Below are 20,244 nucleotides of genomic sequence, written 5' to 3' on the forward strand. Positions count from 1 at the left end.
GATGCCCACTTAGTGCTGATTTTTTTTTCACGGGTGCATTCAAAACTATACAGGTTAGAAATGCAACGGTATACATCAGTGGCATGGCTGCACAGAAATGGGAAAATGTAACGGTACATCATCGACACTGAAAGTGATTAAGACAAGGGTGACCAAGGAAAGGCCTGTGTTCCAAGTCAGCTTCCTTTTAACCCACGATGTACAGTCCACAGCGGAGTTTTCCTGAATGATGAGGATGCACTCAACATGAGGACAAAGAAAGGGACGATGAAAATTAGCATCCCACAGACTCCCACACATTATGGCGGCTGTCCACCACGAACGCGTGACGAAACAAACTGTTCCTGGAGCGACAAATCTAGAATGAGAATCTAAGCTATTTCTTTTTTTTCTTCATGCAGTCGCCTGACCCCTACACTGATTGGCAGCTTCAGATAGAATGTAACTTTTCAGGGCCCACACAGGCAGTGAGATTCCAGCGCGGGTAGTGTTACCGCCCACCTGAGCGAGTGCCACGTCGGCGAGAGGAAGATGTGCGGCCCTTGCCAGCTGGAGGGCCCGCTCAAACTGGCCGGCCTCGTTGAGCCGCGCCACCAGGGAGGCCAGGGCGCACGAGCGTTCAGCCGCTGCCGGTGCCCACAGCAGGGCCCAGTCGAAGCCTTCGTACAGCGAGGGTTGCAGCGATGCCAGCAGGGGGGCCAGGGCCAGCAGCTCGGGGGCCTTGTGCAGGCGAGCGCAGTGGGCGAGCAGGGCCTCCACGTCCTTGTGCGAGCGGCACAGCACAAAGGAGCAGGCCAGCAGCTGCTGGGCGGTCTCCCTCAGCCAGATGCGCGACCCGAGGCCCGAGCCCAGCGTGGGGGCCTCGTCCAGCTGCCGGCACAGGCGGGGAAAACCATGCATGTCTGCGCACTCACGCATGCGGGCACAGTTGCAGCCAGTGCATGCAGTACTGTGAAGGGTACAGACCCCCTTTCAAAGGAATAGGCAGGGTCACAGAATGCAAACTCAAAAAGACACATACACAAGCACACAAACACGTACATCCTCTCTGCCTACAATGCAATAAAAGTGACTTCGTCACTCCAAGTGAAAAACACCTGCCCTCCCTGCCCTCTTCTTTCCAAAACCTAAATCCCGCTATCACTACCATTCTCGAACAGGATCTATACAATCTCCCCACATACCCCAATCCTGCTGTTAGCTTTGTAAGCTAGAAAAGCTAGGAGTTGGACTGTGGCGTTGTGGGAAGCTTTGAGAAATTTTCTTTGTTAATGGGTAATATCAGTGGCCTGATTCGTATTGTGACTGAAGACCAGTAGCAATGAATGAATATCGTTTAACCAAGACAGTCAAGATGCTAACTGCTACGTCTCCTCAGCATAAGAACATAATTTACAGTCTCATCGAAGGGATCACAACCAAGCACTACAGTGCAAGGTAGAAGTAACCACTATCAAATCTATTGTAAAGTAATCTAGACTCACATAATCATAACCCAGCATGCATTTTACTTGACCATCACAGCTGTGTGCAACACTGAAGCAGCATTTGCAAATTTTGTGAGCCTCTCTCAGTGCAACTGATGACGCTTAAGATTTGACAGACCTTGGCAAGACGAGTTCTCAAGTCGCCCAGCAGTGAGCTGGCTTCTCCCTGGTCGCGTTCCAGGAAAAAAAATACCAGGAACTCCAGTAGTGTGACCAGCAGACTTTCCTGCAAGCAGAGATGGCAGGAAGCATTTATTTTGCTGCCTGGTAGCAATCCCCAACCGCAACTACAGTGTGAGCTCAAATGATCATAAATTTGGTCTACCCCTTCACTGTTTGTCACAAGCATACATTTTTTAGTGCATTATCAACAGTCATGTCACGATAGCATCACGGATAAATTCTTGAGCCAAGTGAAAGTTACCGCTAGTAACTCGAACGTTCCAGGCTATTTTACGCAATAAATGTGGTAACAAAATGCTTACAGAGAAAAACAAAATTAACTCTGGTTAGAATGGGTTCACTTTTTTGCCTAAATGCTTTCCCACCTGCTACAAAAATGTTCTGGCAGTATGCTTACAAACAAAATGAACTAACAAGACACTTCCTTTTTGCACGACACAGCCCCTTAAAAGCAAGTGGCACACCTTTTCTGCAAGCCTACAGTCGTACAAGCCTTCAGCTTCCCTTAACACAAGGCAGTGTGCCATGAGTTTAGAATACCACACTTCGGGGTATAAGGAGCTCTTTGCCAATCACTCTCAAGCACTGGCAAGCTTTCCCTCTCCTGACTAAGAACGCCTGTTGGTGAGCCGTGCATGTACCGGCAGGAAGAGCTGCAGCCCCAGGTGGAGGGTGCGAAGGCGGCCCCGGCGCACTGCCTCGTGCATGGTTTCCTGCAGCTCGACGAGGGTGAACTCCAGGGTGCCCTCCCTGGACTTGGCATCGAAGGTGCCCAGGCACAGCTGTAGCCACAGCGCCAAGCAGCTGCCCACGGGGGCATCCTGTGGAGACATACGGGGGAGAATACGGAGCCATTCACGGTGGAACCACCAGTGGCGTGCGTCTATGCTCAAATGCCTCAGCCCGTTTGTTCTTTGCTCAATTATGCAGACACATCCACTGCATAATCATGAAACTCAACTCTTATTCCTAAACTTGCATTATAAAATAGGTCACGATTACTACTTTCAACTGCGGCCTGCAAGTGCCATGGTTGAACTCGCATATCACCCTCACCTAGAAGCACCACTCTTTGGCTCAATCCATGAGCCACTGGGAACCGCGGAAATATACATAAGTATACTATATGTACCAATTGTCAGTTTTTAAACTTGGACAGTTCTCTGAAGCCACTGGTCTGTATTACCTGCTCTGTACAACCCATTTTGACACTCGTTGCAAGCGAAATCCTAATAAATCTGGTGAAACTTGCTACAACTTGCATACAAACTTTAAACAAGTGACTAGCAATTTATTTGTCTTGCCATATGAATATAAGACACGCCCCAACGCAAAAAATAATAAAGTTAGTCGGAGTTATTATTTTTGTCGCTGCACATACTTGCGTGAGCTAGTTCGGAGCTCATCGTTAAGTACATGGCACAAAACAATCAAGACACTAGAGTGGAAGAGGACACAAGACAGGCACTTTGCTATTTCAACATTAAGCAGAAACTCCTAGCAATGCAACCAAACTTTTCCACTACAAGTCCAGTGCACACCTACACGATATACAAGCACTGCCTGCGCTGACTGCTGGCACAGCATTCCTGTGACATAGAGCATTCATTCCCTGTTAAGCGCCAGATAAGTAACTGCAAAAGGTGCCTGCGCTTGGCTGCCAGACAGAATACCTATCAAGACCTTTAGAACACTGTATTTATAACGTCCCTCCATCACAGTCATCAGTTCGGTAGGAGTTCATGACATAACTTTTTTTGAGAGCCGCTGGTTTTCATAACACGTCGACACTACTGCCGTTTTCATTAGGGCAGGCTCCCACCCACACAGGTAGGTAGGCACGTGCCAGGTTGATTGATTGTAGGGATTAACGCGCCGACGCAATGCAGGCGATGAGGCATGCCGTAGTGGAGGGCTCCGGATTAATTTTGACCACCTGGGCACCTCTAACAAGCGCCGAAATCTCGTACTTTTCGGCTCCATCAGAAAAGCGGCCACCGTGGCCGGGAATCGAACCCGCGACCTCGTGCTCAACAGCGCAACGCCTTAGCCACTGAGCCACCGCGGCGGGTGCACGTGCTAGGTACTCACAGGGCAGCAACCAGCAAGCAAGCAGGGTGTCTGGTGCCGCAACATGGTGGCCGAGCGCAGGAATCTCTCCCACGCCAGTGCCACCGTGCCTGAAGCATTGCTGCCACTACACTGGAGCACCAGTTCCATGAGCTCCGAGGAGTACTGTGGCTCTGCAAAGGGCAGGGGGGCACTGATGGAAGCCACCAAGCACAGTGCACCTCGCACAGGCCCAGCACAGAAATCACAAAGCCACTCTGCTGCATCTACAAACACGTCTGGTTTACACTCTGAATGACCACTTGCAATAAAGAAACTCAGCATTTAAAGCTTTATCAGAAGACACATCCATAACATCTTACAAATGGGTTGACAGACCAAAAATGTCCCTTGGTTTTTCTTTCCTCCTGATTGCATCAAAGCCTTTTCTGCAGTGTTGTTCGTGTTAGGTAGCTTCATGAGTGCTGTTTAAAAAGCAGTGGGCATTGAGAGTTTACAGGGTTTTTCGTGCGTTAAAATTCACTTTTTGTGCACATCTTTCTAAGAACTTGTGCAAGGATTTGCTACCCTTGCACGAGACGATAAAAGAGAACAGATACTTGATATTCAATTGTGGGTGGGAAAAAAAATGTGCATACTCAGCAACCCGTAGAGGGCGAAAAACCACATACCGGTGCCAGCCATGACTGTGGCATCAATGCTTTCACTGCTGCAGACAGACATCACATCATTCTCCGCCGCATTCTCTGCAATAAAGACAAAAGAGAACAGACCAGCTCAATGTGTCGCCATGCACCCATGTGCCCGTCTCACCCATGTGCCCTATATGAGACCAACTCTCATAAAACGTTAATTCCAGTTGCAGCACCTCATCCATGTGTGTAATGCGTATGGTGTGCGTGTGTGAGAGAGAGAGAAAAGGAGGCACCTGTGTGTCTTTCCCACTCTCTCCCTTTCTCACGCACGCACACAGCAATGTTTCAGTTGGAAAATTAGTCGCACACTCTGGAAACCCAACACCACCACTTGGGTACCAAAGATGCCAGATTATATTTGCCACATTTTTGCCAATAGTGGCCATATTTCTTTTTTATGAAGGCAAACTGTCCTTACGTGGGGCACAAAAAGAATAACTCCGACTACCATAAAGTTCCGAGAGAACGCCCTCCCCCGAAACATCGCCCACCCCTCTTCAGGGGTGAAGAATTCAATTTGCTAAAAAACCCCAAAGATCGCCCACCCCCTTAAATTGACGGCTTCAGCACCGATGAGTAAACAAAATAAACGCGAACCATGTGTTCATGTGTTCACTTCTTTGTCCTACCAGACCAATATGCAAACATTCGAATTTCACTAGCAAAATAACCTGGTGGAGGATTATTTTGCTAGGTCCTCCACTCCCACCACTAAGGAGCCTTCACTAAAAAGGCCCCCAGTGGGTTAGCAGCCCAGGTGTGGCTTCTGCACGAAAACACCTCACTACCGTTGTCCCTCTGTCTCACTTTCCCTCTTCCTGGTGTAAGCCTCACCATGTGGCTGCTCCTGCGACTTGCTGCTGGCGGGTGCCTGGAGGCCGATGCGGGCGTAAAGCGAGGCCCGGAGGTCCCTCCGCCGGTGCTCGCTGGGCCGCAGGGAGCTCACCACCGACAGGGCCTTGTTCAGGTGCTCCCGCAGGCACACACCTCGGAACAGGGGCACCAGCTCCAGCACCTAGGGTGAGCAAGCAAGTGGGCCCTCACAGAGTGCCCGAATGCACCGCGTTTTGACTCAGGTGCACGGCTTTCGTCAAGTCACGCATTTACCCAACTCCCAACTTGCCCTCAATTCCTTTCTCCACGAATAAAAAAAAAAAAAAGAAAAGAAAATCGCAAACCTTCTCAGCACAAGTTGTCCATTGACATCACATAACTCACTGGTGCACTCTTGCCAATTTCGAACCTCAACATGCCAAGTTCGTACACATGCAGACCGCTCCCCAAGTTGGTGTCCCAAAAATTTAAAAAAAGAAAAATAAGGACTTGGCACGTGGTTGTCTTGGAATGGTTTTTTTAATCGACAAAGAGGGCACACTGCATAACATTACATCGGGTGCCTTTTTCTGCACCGAGGTAAGAGACAAACTATCTGTAACAGTTTAACAACCTTTGATTGGCCCAAAGGTTATTTATTTGGAACTGTGGAGGCTTTACACATGGGACTCTAGCATTTGTGCTTTCAGCAGCAACATGGCCACATGCACTGTTTGTAAGCATGAGGAGAGTGTTGGAACAGCTACGGTATAATCAAGCAGCAGCTGCTTCTGCTCTCCACAGAAATATCGGTTCTAGTGCACAAGAAATTTTTTTCTTTCACTTGTTTCCCTGGAAACAAGGTTCCTTCCAGAATTAAGGGGAGACGCGGGTCTTCGAATCCCGAAATTTGACCAAAAAATCGATTTCTCAAAACTGCCATTTTCGGAAAGTAGAGCTATTATTTTTCCTGTCAGCCAAATATCCTAACACAGTACTAGCACCGACAACCACTAAAATCGGCCAGTATTCGATGCGAAAATAGCATTTCTTCGACGGCTTGCCACTCGGGTTCTACATGCGCTATGGTGTCCATCTTGGTATCATTCAAAAGTGCATCTTTCCCTTTTTAAATCCCCACCAGAACCGCTTCATTTCGTCTATTGGTTGCGAGTATAATTGGGGTAGAAAAAAGACGGAACACGCCGCCCAACTGGCTACCGCCTGCACATGATCACAGGGCGCAATATCATTGGCTGGGCGGCGTGGGTCGTCTGCTCGGCACTCTCATCACAGTGCAACGGGTCACGTACTCGTCTATGCAACGACCGGCAAAAGCCCCGCACGGCATAAAATAAAGTAAACATGCGTATCAAAACCTGAAAGGTTGAACGAACAGTATTAGAGAGCGCATGGAATACGCTTTTCTGCGTGTCTGGCGGCAACTTACCGTGAGAACGGCGTCGACACAGAGGTCGGCTCAGCGCACCCACAAGCTGCCGAGACGTTACGCCTGAGGGTGCACTAATGTGCGTCTATCTTTCGATCAGCAGCAAATAGTAAGAAAAGAAAGGATAAACAGGAGGATGGCACTTGCCGAAGGCGCAAGGGAAGTGTATTTATTGTTATCAACGATGCTGCGGCGAGTCGGCCTGCTTCCCGGCGCGCGCTTCCTCATCGGCAAGTTACCATATAGATGAGCGATTTGAGAATGATAAAGGGTCGCGCTGTGCACAGTGAGCAGTGGTGACGTGATATACGAGTAGATTGAATCGGAAACGTGGTTATCCCACCTAACCAAGCGCATGCACCCCACTGTCACAGAACAGTAGGGTGCATTCCGCTACCGGCCCCTTCATTGCAACTCATTTCGCGTTATGCAAACCGCCCTGCCTGGAGCAGATTTGATTGCAACAAATGAAGCAGCAACATAACAAAATAAGTGTTTACAACTGTCATGCACAATCAGCGCCTCAGTTCTGGTTGCCAAAGAGTGGCGGCGCACTGCAAACAGCATAAAAATTGAAGCAACATTCTGGCCTTGCTTTTGTTCAATTTTTGTGCAAAGTACAATCTGTAGACAGAGTATTTCATAATTTTCCCATCAAATGATTTTAGCAAAATTGGTACGCCCGTGTTTAGCGAAAAGCGAGCTACATTCTAAAGCATTTCTTTTTTTCACATGCTCAATATAAAACTGTCACTTTAGTAAAACTTCAGCTGTGGTTTTCTCAGCTTCCCTTTTTTTTTTTTCTTATGTTCCTAGCCTTACAGGGGTTTTCAGGTTGTTTTTTAAAAGGATTTCTACAGACATTATACCGCTGAATTAGGGATAAAATGAGCTGCATGCTTATGCTATTTTAATTGGCTCAATGTGCCTCAAATAAACATTATGAGTAATAATGTGAGCTCATTAGGTTTTCTGAAAGAAAGCGGTACTTGGCATAATTAGACTAATTTTATCCAATCAACTAGCTTTACAAGAATTTAAATAGCATCAGCATCCATGGTAGGTCTTAAGCTACACATCCATACCATTTATTTTAAAAAAATTTGAATAAAAAGTTTCTTAAAGGCCCGTAAAAAATTACTTAATTAGGCTCCAGTATTTCCCTTAAAACTCGGAAAATAATTATTACACTTGAAAACTAATTACATATTTAAAATGAAGAAGACAAAACACATATGCACAGTGATTTTCATTATCACAGACCAATTAATAAAAAAGTTTATTTTAAGACCAGCATCTCCCCTTAAGGGGGGACGCGGCTTTCAACTTCGGAAAAATGACCAAAACATCGTTTTTTTGAAACCCACATATTCGGCTTCTAATGTTTCCTATTCTGTGCGTCTGCAAAGTTTTTACGCCGAAAAGCGTCGCAAAGTGGCATAAAAAAATACTTTTGTCAGGCGCGGTGACAAACTATTAGCGCAAAAGGGCGAAAAAACGGCAATTTTCGGAGCGCTCTATCTCCGCAACGGTGCCACCGGGCGCGGCCATTTTGATATGGTTAGATCGGCCGAGCGATCGTCTTTCCGGTTCCGCTCGTCTCTTTTATCTTCGTTCATTCACAAACGCACAAATGGCAGAAAAGAAACGACGCACAAACTAAGCTAGAAATAGATGCTGAAGCGCTATTGGTCCTCCGGTCGGGGCGCAGAACAACGACCCTGCTGATTGGATGTCGCGGGCGCAACGCAAGATGGCGGCCGCCTGAGCTGCGTAGCGAGCATGGTAGCGAGCGGGTTAAGTTCATTTTCGCCGCTTCGCTCGGCCGAGTTTCTGTTCAATCTGTGGTATTCAACACGGACGTTATTGCGATGGGAATGCCAGAGATAACGAGCCAGATTACGAAAAGTTGTGTGGCTCGAAAGGCGGAGGTCATCGAACGCTTCGTGGTGCGCATGACTCTACCGTCGCCAGACCCCGGAGGGTGATGCGGTGTGCGCGCTTGCGATAGCGGTTCGTGAAGTGAACTTTTAGTCGGATTTGCGATGTTTACACGCTTAGTTATTGCTGTGTTTTGACTGTGGGCTCGCTAGCCTTGAGAAAGAAACGGTCGACGCGTCAGACGCTGCGGCGCGCACGGCATAGCCGACGCGCATTGGAGCATCACATGACTAGGCAACCGGTTACGATTGAACTCCATTACTTGTAATTAATGCCTGTGATGTTAGATTTAATCTTAAAAGCGACCTGACCAGCCATATCAGGTATAATCAAAGTTCGATATGTCGCGGTAAGCGTGCGCTGCGATGCGCGCGAGCCATATCGCCTTTCTTGCGCAACGTTTCCCGTGCACTTGTAATTTTCATGCAAACAGGTTTGAGTTAGTAATATAGGAATAAAAATATGTTCTCTGCGTTAAAAATGTACGTTACTGTGGCAGCATTTAACAGAGATTTTTTTAGGGAAATTATTGATATCATTGCTTAGGGCATACTGGCTATGCTACGAGAAATATTGGGTGCCTTGAATGTCAAAAGTAGTAAAAAAATATGCTCTTGCATTGAAGTTGGGAGTTATGCAGAATACTCTAGCAAGCTTCAAAGTAGCTCATTTTCATCCTTGTGGTATGCAAACTTTTGGCAATGAACACCTGCACGTATGAGTACTAAGTTGCTGTGCCAGGCAAGATAAAACATAAAAAAGCCAAAAATGTTCAAATTTAAGTAAAAAAAATGCTTAACCTGTTGCCATGGTGACAACACTGCAAAAGGAGGTTGTCCAGTGCGATACAGCCAACCAGCTAACCTACTTTGCATTGAAAGCCCATTGAAACCCATCTCCCCCTCCGTTTGGTCTGCAAAGGGGGGTATGTACTCTTCATGGAGGAGCAGAAAATGATGTTTTCTGGAAATAGAAAGGCTGTAAAAGGCACTCCAATTTCAAGGCAAGGCCTTCCAGAAGCCCCATGTTCAAAAGGACATGAAAGGCTACAACCGTGATGACTTTTGATATGTGAAACCTATGTTGCAACTTCGGAAGCCGTTTTCTCAAAACAGTTTTTTTTGCCACCTGTGTCGCTTGTACCAGGGATTTCTTTGTGACCGCTGGATCTATTTTGATTCTGTTTCTTGCATTACATTCCTTGATGAACTGTTCAGGTCGTGACACTCTTGGTTTTCCAGATTTGTTTTTTGTGATTTTTTTATTCAAATAATCATTCACAGTTGACATGCCTGTTGCACATTAACCTCTAAAAAAATGAAAACTAAAAAACATTGTGTTGTAAAAAAAAATTCTAAAACTGTCACGACCTCGTCCATTCATTTGGGAATGCAAAGCACTTCGAACAAGTTTTCTATCGTGTTTTATAAGCCGCTCAAGCTCGGTACAAGCGGAACAGAAAGAAAATTTAATACATAAAAAAGTTTTCAAAATATTAATTTGAAATTTTTATGGTGCTATCACAGAAGCATTTCCAGTTGCTGTGCTAATTTTCATCAAAATCCACGAAGAAATAAAAAAGTTGATTTTGAAAGCCACGTCCCCCCTTAAGTAGTATAGTAACTGATATCTGAATCGAGCAGTCTGAGCGACCAATCCAGTCTTTACCACTTTGTCTACTGCACAAAAGTATGCCAAAGCATGAGCACACCAACAAGATTTCTGAGAGCACCTAAACACTGCGCGTTTCTTGCAAATGGCCGCACATGGGCATTATGAGCTTGCTAGCTTAAATTAAACATCATGCTTCTTATTCAGTGCAGACTGGTGCAGCTTCTCAATGCCATGAAGTGATGCTGAAATTTAATCTTGCAGATGAAAAGATGACAATCAGTAAGAGAAAGCTAGGAATATAAAGTAATCAAGAAGAAAGAAGTCACTGCTTGCGCATCAAATTTTTTTATTATCGTTATCATCATCATGCCTTATTAAAAAATCTGCACAAATTCAGCGAAATTATGCTGCTTGTCTTGAGTGTGAGCTCTTTACAGCCAATTTTTGGGTTTTTTTCTATATCCTGTTTGACCAATTATCTCCATTTACGCTATTATAACAATTACAGGTGGAACTTTCGCGAAATCTGCCTTATTGTGGAAATGCAGGGCATTATACGGTTTGCCATTTTTAGTAATTTTTTTTATATTTTTCCTAATTTTCAGTTTCTCAAAATTTCATTGGAGCAATTATCCGACTACAGGTAAAACTTTCGCGATACCTACATTATCGTGGAAATGCAGGGCATTACACGGTCCTGGCTGCGGGGGCATTAAAGAAGTGTTCCTACTAACGTGACCACTGCTTCTGCAGTTCTTTGTCCCAGAACGCATAAAAAGCAGCCAGAAATGAAACATAACGACACCAGTAGGCATCAAGCCCTGCCCAAAATGGGGCCCCTTACCTGGATCCGGGGTAGCTGCAGCAGCTGTGCCCACAGCAGGAAGCCAAGCCAGTCACCACACATGGCGCACACCCGCAGAATGATGTCCGGCGTGTCCAGGCTGTGCTCCAAGGCAAAGCGATGCAGCAGGAAGACCCCACTGCTGCACACTTCGTCCAGCCTGCGTGGCAGTGTCACACAGCATACGGGTGGAAGAAATATGGGCCACACTTCCACTTGCAGCATATTTTCTTTTTACACAGTGTGCAAGCTCTATGGTTGTGTGACGTTTTACGCACAAGCGTATGCTTTGTCTTGTCAATTGTGAAAGGAAAACCAAATTCGTCTTTCTTTTTATAGCCGAGATTTCTTCATTGGTGGGTTTTCTAAGGCTCTCTACTGCAGCGATTTTAAAACATTGGCTGAATTAAAAGTACTAAAATCGCCATTTTGACGAGTTGGGCCCACAGGAGAAAAGACACTCGCGTGTGCTGAACTTCCAACATTTATCCAACATGTGCATAAACATTAGCAGTTCGGAGCGTGTGTGCGTCTTGTCACCCTTCGGGCCTTGTTTCTAAGCTCTGCAGGCCTTATTTTCAATCTTAACCCTTTGAGGGTTTTTGCCGTACGTGTACTGCGGCGGTTTTCCGTCCAGCAAGGTCTTTGCCGTACGGGTACGATTTCGAGCATCCGTTCGAAATTTCGCGCCATATTAACGATGCATGCTCCCTGGGAGGTGCTGCCACCTCCTGGGACTTTGAAGTGTTTGAAATTTGATTGTGCTACCTTCTTGCGGTGAAAAACAGAACTCTCTGGCTTCGGCGCGTTACGGCGTGTGTACGTGTCAACGCGTTTCGTGGTATCAGTTTCGCCACGTGATCGCATCGGAGGCGTGCGAAACTTGATCGGCGCTCGCTATCAGGGGCGGCGGAAGTTGATTTCGATCTATATTGGCGCTGCTCTTATCTTGTTTATTACCCACGCTCACTAGGTATTCTTGCCCTCCTTGCTTGGAACTGAAGTAACCTAATCGGAGACTCCGTTGCGGGGGGCAGCGGAAGTTGATTTCTATCTATATTGGCGCTGCTATTAGCTTGTTTATCACTGGCGCGCATGAGTTATTCTCGCTCTCCTTGTTTACTGGGTTGCCTTCGAGTGCTTCAGATGCACGGCAAAGCGGCGATATGGCCCAACGAACTGTCCGCTCTGATGACACCGACCGCGATGACTCTTCTGACTCTGAGTTTGCTCCTTTCACCGAGTCTGAATCGCAAGAGTCTTTCTTCGGAAGAAGACGGCTCATTTTCGGACATGCGCTTTATGCGTGCAGACTGCGATAAGGCACTGTGCGTAGACCCGTGTTTGAAGGAATACCACACTCTGAAATATTATTGAACATTTTTCAGTTCCATGTGATGCTGACCCCAAACTACTGTTCCTGATAATTTTTTACCATTTAATCCTGACTTTAGACATTTTGTACATTCCAATCCGCAATAAACTAATTTGACCACCAGGGAAAGTTTTTTTCAAAAAAATTCGACCCTCAAAGGGTTAACAGGTCGCCCGCCCATTTGCGGAACTAAAATCGCACAGACCTAGAATGTCAATGCAACTGCTCTAGCATCCGAACCAGCCATAACCATGGAGGGAACACAAGCTCTGATTAATTTACAACTGGGGAAACTGTATATTAAGCAGATATTCCTTCTTGTCACAACTGTTGGCTATTGAGCTTGGATGTTGCTGCTATGTTAGTTAAGACAGTAGATGGGCTGCATTCAGATGGGTTGAGAACTGGGCCAGTTGGTATAGTACATTGTATACGAACAGAAGACAACCACAAGTGCTTGCGTTGTTACCTTCTCCTCGTCCCACCAAGTTTGCACTCTTATGCCATTATGAATGCGTTCAGATCATAGAAGTCCCAAACTTGACTCGCAGAAGAAAACAGACACAAGCGTTCAGATCCTCTCTCCTGTTATGTGACTGCGCGCACCTTGATGTGAATTAGCTCCACACCTATGGTTTTCTGCGTGTACCTCCTGCCTTGTGCTTCAGTCAACCTGCAATTTCTAGAAGCCATCTTTAAGCGCGCTGCTGTCCTGAAGAAGTAAGCACTTTCCGGTTGCAGACTAACGCGAAAGTGGTACGGCTAACGGCTAACAAGTGACACGGCCAGCAGGTCATGAGAATGCAAAGCGAGCAGCCACCTTCCAAAGCCCGAGATTTCCCCAAACCACTCACGCTGTATGAGAAGATTCCACGAGCTTGTTTTCAAGAGAAAGAGCTCCCAGGCTCAGGAGTTTCTTGGCAATCTCCTTGTTGTGTCGCATTGCTCTGAGGACATCCCCTGTGTTTTGTTCACAATGACACCATATACACAATGCAAATGACAGCACGCTCAATAACAACAGACATATGATTAGCTTGTGGCACGCTCCCGAGATGAAACCAACATTCTTCACTACATGACCAACACGTTAGAAACTGAAAGGAGTAGTGACACAAAATTCCAAAGCTTACATAACTATGTAAAATGCTTCCTTTTCATCAGTAACCGTCCAGTATAACATATTTTAAAGGAGCAATGAAGACAAAACACAAGTTTAGTTCATTCAAAAGATTGCCTCGTAAGAATCATGCTGACACCACTTTTAACTCTTTCGTTAATGCAGGAGAGAAAGAGAGAACAACTTTATTGTGTGCCCGGTGGGAAAAGGAAGAGGTTGGAGATTCTCCTCGGTCCTCTTTGGAAATTGACCAATTTTGAGGGGTCTAACAAAACATTTTTTCTGTGCTATACTTATTGGTTAGGCACTCATTGCAGGGTCATAAAATGCAGATGATCCCACACGCTTTCCAACAACACCACTTTTTCGCTTTTCTGATGGAGGCGAAAAGCAAAAATGCCCATGCGTACGAGATTTCGGCGCACGTTAAAGATCCCCAGGTGGTCAAAATTAATCCGGAGCACTCCACTACGGCGCGCCTCATCGCCTGCATTGCGTCGGCGCGTTAAACCCGACAATCAATCGACAACACCACTTTTAATAATGTTTTCATAAACAATGATTGTGAAAAAAATTATATTAAATTCAAAATTTTTTTCCTGGTGTCAAAGAAAATAAAAAAAGTAAGTTGTGCATAATAAACCACAGCCAGTAGAAAAAATTTAGAATATACATTTTGTAGGTAAACTTTTCAAAAACCCGTCCTAGAAAAAAAAATTGAGTTGCGCGGTACAATTTGTCAGATATAAAAGAAAATGTTAGCCCACATGGTGCCCGTGCCTTGTGGTGAAGCCCAACCACTATTTCAAATTTTGCTATTTTGGATGGTTCTCTAGAAGAAATCTGGCAGTTTGATATTATTAAAGGCCCCAGTTAGCCTCCACGTAATGTAAAAACACCTTGTCAATGATTATGACCAGCACAATATTGAAGGCAAGCAAGCGATGCGAAAAGATCCTCTTGGAGCTGAAAACGAACCTCTTTAGTGGATGCTTGTTGACGATTTGATGATCACTTTCAGACAGAACTTTCATTTGCGGTTTATTATGATATTCTTACTCGCTATGGTAGCCCTGCTTGCAGGAATAAGGTACGATGTGGTAGAATCGTGCCCAGCAAGCTTTCACCAAGCCGCCGTCATGCTACGAAGCGAGTTCAGCACTACTAGCCTACTACATTACAGCACCACCTAGCGATTTTGAAAAGAAACAAATACAAGGCTGTTGGAGACTTTGTCCGAATAGACAGTTTTACTAAGCAGCGACACTAGACCTCCGGAAATACCCTCGTATGAAACCGAAAATGGCCGGTGAAAAGCTGGCGGTGTTCAAGGCCAACTGGAAGTTTTCTCCTCGTCTGAACTGATACCCGACGACTTGGTGTTATCATTTGACTTTCAGCGGAAGCTCTTATCGCAGAAGCAAGGCGTAGATAAAGTGGAAGCGCGAGCGGCATGCTTGTTTTGAGGAGCTGTAGCGGGAAACAGAGGCACCATGGCAAAAGAGCTTGTAGTTGGGTAACTGAGTAGTAGCGCCAAATATGAATTTCGCAATGCGAAAACGAAACCGAAACTGCTGGAAACTGGTTGAAAATGTCAGGCACACTTTCTAGACATGCGGGGGACCATCAGAAATAAGCTTTGGGAGAATAAAGCTGCCCTTTGTCCGAACCAAAGATCATTAGTGAATAGCTGGCGCCATTTTCAAGTAATTATCACCTCTCAACGCTGTCGGATTACTAAGCTGACCCCATTATTTAATATTTGACTTGCCAGGAGCCTTTTGACAAAAAAAAATATTATGGTAATGCAGCCTAACCACGACCTGCATCCTTTTTTCTCAAGTGCAGCAGCCACGCCCCCTTCCTCAAAAACACACACACCTCAGCTCGCAAAAAAACGCCGCCAAAAATCTCAGTGTTGCCGGAACGGGGAAATTTAAACTGATTCTAAAAGGGCAGTGCCTAGACTAACCATTGGCCGCATTAGGTGTACGAGAAACGACTAAAACATGTTGAAATATTCGATTCCCGGCCGCGGTGGCCGCTTTTCTGATGGAGGCGAAAAGCAAAAACGCTCGTGTGTACGAGATTTCGGCGCACGTTAAAGATCCCCAGGTGGTCAAAATTAATCCGGAGCCCTCCACTACGGCGCGCCTCATCGCCTGCGTTGCGTCGGCGCGTTAAACCCTACAATCAATCAACATGTTGAAATAGGCAATATAAATCAATCACCGGTGATCGATTTGAATAGGCGTGGTAACGAAAGCAGGCCAATGCTACTTTTTCTAGTTTCGGTTCTATTATTGCGCGCCTAGAGGCAGTGGCTCTGGGGAAACACTCCTCCTCTCATTTTTTTTTTCTTTCCACTTTTCTCCGGTGCGACTGGGGGCGCACATGCGCGATAACGGTCACATCAGTTGCTGCTTGCACACGGCGAGCAGCGAGGCCGACGCGCGTCTCATGTAGTGGGCGATTTCTCGTATGTGCTCGATGTGCTCCCTCGGACATTACGGTGCTGCAAAAGGGACGCCAAGAACACAAGGGTGAATCGTAACGCAAAGACTCTTTGAGTGCTGTTAGCAAAAGGTGAGAACGTCGTTCGTATGCCGTACGTGAAGGTGAGCTGAAGGATAGGACTTGTGTCATGCGTGTGCTGTGCTTGAAGACAGACAACCTTGTCTGTGTTGTATTGGTCATCGGTGTTTCTCGCCACACGTTGCGTTCGCGCACGTAACGCGAATAAAGTGTTCAAGTGATATTCGAGCTGGCGTCGTTACTGCTCAAGCGGCGTGGCTTCGTGCCGTCGGAGCGAGGCTTGCCCGTTGGAGGCAGCGGGGTGGCGGCGGCGGTTGCCGGGTGGGAATGGGGGGGACACGGGGAGGGGGGAAGGAATCCAACCGGAATGAGAGGGGAGAGCATTACCTCCCCCCACGCAAGCTGCGCGCCCTCGCATTGTTGCCATGGCAATTATAACGCCTTCAAGGCCAACATGGTGGTGGCGTTGCTGTGGCAACAACAACGCTGTAATGTTTCCCCAGGCTCACCAGGGGAGAATATGCCGCATGAGTCGCAATTAGCCCGGACACTGGGTTGAAGGCTAAGAGTCCGCCTCCTGACGAAAGAGTTAAACTACCTAGCAGTGCACGGCAAGTTCAGATTGGCATAAGACATTCATCTTTGTCTGGGCCACGACGAGTCTGTCTGCTGCTGCGAAAATATTTCTCTTGTAGACTGCCATTTTGCACTTGCAGTGAATGACAGGCGTAACTAACACAAATGCGACCGTCACCTTTATCACTGGTTTTCAAGCATAGAAAACCTGAAAAGTTCACTATCCCATAGCACTTCAGCTAGTACTAAAGAAAGGAAAGATAAAGCTGTGCTTTTACTATTCAGACAATAAATGTAGAAGATGACATATCTCCCGATAATATCACACTGAAAAGAGCAGCTTGCAGGATCTGGCAACATTGATGCCATAAAAAAAGATTTTTTTTCAGGGCACATGTGTTCCACTGTGTCTTGCCAGTTTTGATTGATTATGAGGTTTAACGCGCCGACGCTAAGCAGGCGATGAGGTGCGCCGTAGTGGAGGGCTCTGGATTAATTTTGACCACCTGGGGATCTTTAACGTGAGCCAAAGTCTTGCCAATTTTAAGATGAGACAAAAATCTATAAATTAACAAATAAGCCATGCAGCTTAACAGATTTTTCTCCACATACACTGCACAAGTAGAAGGCAAATGTCTGTTACATTCGTCTGCTTGTTCCATTCTGTATCATTCATGTCAAAATCGGCTAGTCAGATCTCCTCTCGTTCTATGAAGTTTCTACGGTTTCGTTACATTCTCAGTCATCATAAACCATACTGGTAAAATTTTCACAAAAAAAGACTGAGTAAAAAACAAGAAAAAAATGCTTGCTTTAAAATTTTTTGATGCAGACCAACTTTGAAAAAACATGCTTCCGACAATTATGCCATGCTGGTTATTGCTTAAATAATAAACGTTAATCCCCCAACTGAAACTATACATCTTTCGAATTTATTCCCAGCATTGCATATTTGCACAGTGCTCTTTCTTCTAGTGTGTCACCATTACGATGTTTCATTTAGCAAATCCTTATTTTTTTATTTTTTTAACTGTTTTTCTTAGTACCTATTGTGCCAGTTTCTTAATGCAGAAGCAAGGTTCCCTACTACAGTAAAATCTCGATGATACAAATCTCGCGGGACCACGAAAAATATTCGTATCATCCAAAATTCGTATGAACCAACACATACCAAAAAAATGAGCACTGAAAAAAAGTTTTCGTTTACTTCTTTTCTTTTCTTTCGCGTGAAGAAATTCGTGACGTTTTTCTGATTTTTTTTAAATCTCTATGTCGCCGAGCGGTCCTTCCTGGACTTTCTTCTCCTCACTCGCGGTGCCCAAGCTCACTACACGCTACACTGAACCGCATGGCATGTTTTTGCATGCGATTCGTGCGTGTTGGCGCTTCGCGCGCAATATTTTCATGCCTGCGTCAGTGATTCCGCGCCCGCGGCCGCCTGTCTCTCGGTCAGAAAATGATGCGCGCGGCAGTGGGAGGAGCCTGACGACTTGCGCCAATTAGCGTCACTGAATAAAGATTATTAGAGGGTCTAGCACCAATGGCAGGCGTGCGCCTCATAACAGCAGTTTCGAAGCGCTCGAGACAGCCGGCGGGCTCCGGCGGAGATGTTTAGGCGTAGCACCCCCGCAGATATTTCATAGGTGCTTTCACTAGCGCCGCGGATGATGTTTTATAGCACCGTTTTCGCTCACATTATTAGCTAATTTATTGTGCAAGAAACTTTCTCTGTGCTTTGAGCGGCATGTTAAAGAGCGGTTTGAAGCGGTCGCTCGCTTCGCGACCGAGGTCGCCGCCATGTTGCCGTGGCCGGCCGCGCCCCACGCACCGTGCGGGTGGTTTCGCAGCCGCATCAGTGCGCCTGTGGAGTGCGCGGCGCGTTTTCACAAGCAGAAAACGAAACGCCGGCCGTTCCTGTAGAACGAACGACAAGGAGGGGAGAGAGAGCCCATACGTCGCCGCCGCTTGCTTGCTCGGCAGTCGGGCGCCTCGCCGGCTCGTTCGCATCATCCGCTGGGCCACGCAGGTCCGCTCGTAAGAGCCAAAGTTTTTCCCATTGCAAGCAATGCAATTTTGTCGGGACTTATCAGAAATTCATATCATCCCGAAATTCGTATCACCCAGAATCGTATCATCGAGATTCCACTGTATTAGCTTACAAGCTATTGCAAGCTATAAGTAGGGAACCTGTTCCTACTACGACCTGGTGCTCCAAGACATTTTGTGTGTGCTCCTAATGTCATGATCTTATTCACAAAAAAATGTCATAAATTGAATTGACTGAATAAAGTTCATTCAAGACAGAAAACATGAAGTTAGGGCGCCCGCCCAATATGAAGAGTCCTCAGTCCGGGATGCCTTAGAGGTGACCCGCTCGCACTGCCCTCTCTACCAACATGCACAGGGTAGTGGGGTCAGAGCTAGCCAGCAACTCCACACACTGCTGTGTGCTAATGTTCAGGAGTGGCGGTTGTGTAGGTGTGCTTGAGCATCCTACGGTAATGTGGTAGAGAGTTTCCATGTTTGGACAAAACTGTCATGTGACTGGGTATTGGGCAGGGAACATGGCGTGGTAGAGTGTATTGTGGGGAGAGTTGTTTGTCTGTAGCTTGCGTAGTGTAACTACGTCACGCCTGGAGAGAGTATGGTGAGGAGGAGGATGTTTCCGTCATTGTAGCTTACAGTGGGTGACGATGTTTGTCACCTTATTCACAAAACTTTGTCGATAACATAGTGCCTCCCACCCCAAAGTGAAGCCAGGTTTGAAGAGCCAAACCTCAACCTCAACGTAATTTGGACGCAAGCATGCAACAGAACCAAGCATGCCAGATTTTGCGTGTGACCTGGGATAGCAGCTTCCCACACAGACTCTCGAGAGGTGGATGGCGGCGCCAGACACGCACCTAGCTGGAAGCCAGAAGGAAGGGCCAGCTTTGCCACCCGGAGGGCCAGCCGGAAGCTCCGCGAATCGGTGCCCAGCAACTCGGTGAAGGCAACACTTGAGGCCACGGCCTGCTCATCGTGCGCACGTCGTTCCGCAAGCCTCCAGGCTCGGTTGCAGGCCCCACGAATCCTGCAAGGAGGAGGAGGAGCACAGGGTGTTAGCGCTCGCATCTTTCCCTTGACTTTAGCTGCACACGAGTACTTAGAAAACGGAATTCTCACTTTTTCCTCAATGCCATTTTGATCGATAAGGTAGTGGGCTTTTGCAGCCAGCAATAAGTTATCAAAATCTAAACCAATATTCAAGCCGAAGTGAATAATAAAAACTCGACAAGCTATTAAAACAACTTAACCTACATCCATCTCCATAAAAAATTCCTAAAAAGCTTTGCTCGGGCATGTGAAAATTTTTTAACCCATTGCAATGTTTTACGAACATCAACATGACAGAACAACTAAGACTGCTCAGGCATGTCACATAGCGACATCCTGGCACCTGCATTCATCAATTTTCAACACAAAAACCGGGAACCTACTTTCTGCACTGGCCTTTGCAGCAAAGCCTACTCTACCAAAAATAATGTCATTATAAGAGCAG

The 20,244-nt window shown here is 46.4% G+C and overlaps 1 protein-coding gene across 1 annotated transcript in view; it reads right to left on the reverse strand.

The window, feature by feature from the left end:
* LOC144170275 (spatacsin) overlaps positions 1-20,244 on the reverse strand; it is a 50,001-nt gene that overhangs the window by 13,896 nt on the left and 15,861 nt on the right. Inside the window, exons 17-25 of the mRNA XM_077699964.1 lie at positions 19,607-19,776; positions 13,327-13,432; positions 11,098-11,257; positions 5,270-5,450; positions 4,412-4,486; positions 3,762-3,913; positions 2,312-2,491; positions 1,606-1,713; positions 502-870 (exon numbers count right to left, since the gene is read on the reverse strand). Of these exons, the coding sequence (XP_077556090.1) occupies positions 502-870; positions 1,606-1,713; positions 2,312-2,491; positions 3,762-3,913; positions 4,412-4,486; positions 5,270-5,450; positions 11,098-11,257; positions 13,327-13,432; positions 19,607-19,776 (1,501 nt within the window). The remainder of the gene's footprint in view (positions 1-501; positions 871-1,605; positions 1,714-2,311; positions 2,492-3,761; positions 3,914-4,411; positions 4,487-5,269; positions 5,451-11,097; positions 11,258-13,326; positions 13,433-19,606; positions 19,777-20,244) is intronic.

The sequence above is a fragment of the Haemaphysalis longicornis genome, unplaced genomic scaffold, assembly GCF_048455015.1.
Source record: "Haemaphysalis longicornis isolate Haplotype H1 unplaced genomic scaffold, Haemaphysalis longicornis Haplotype H1 scaffold_2, whole genome shotgun sequence".
NCBI classification, from domain to species: domain Eukaryota; kingdom Metazoa; phylum Arthropoda; class Arachnida; order Ixodida; family Ixodidae; genus Haemaphysalis; species Haemaphysalis longicornis.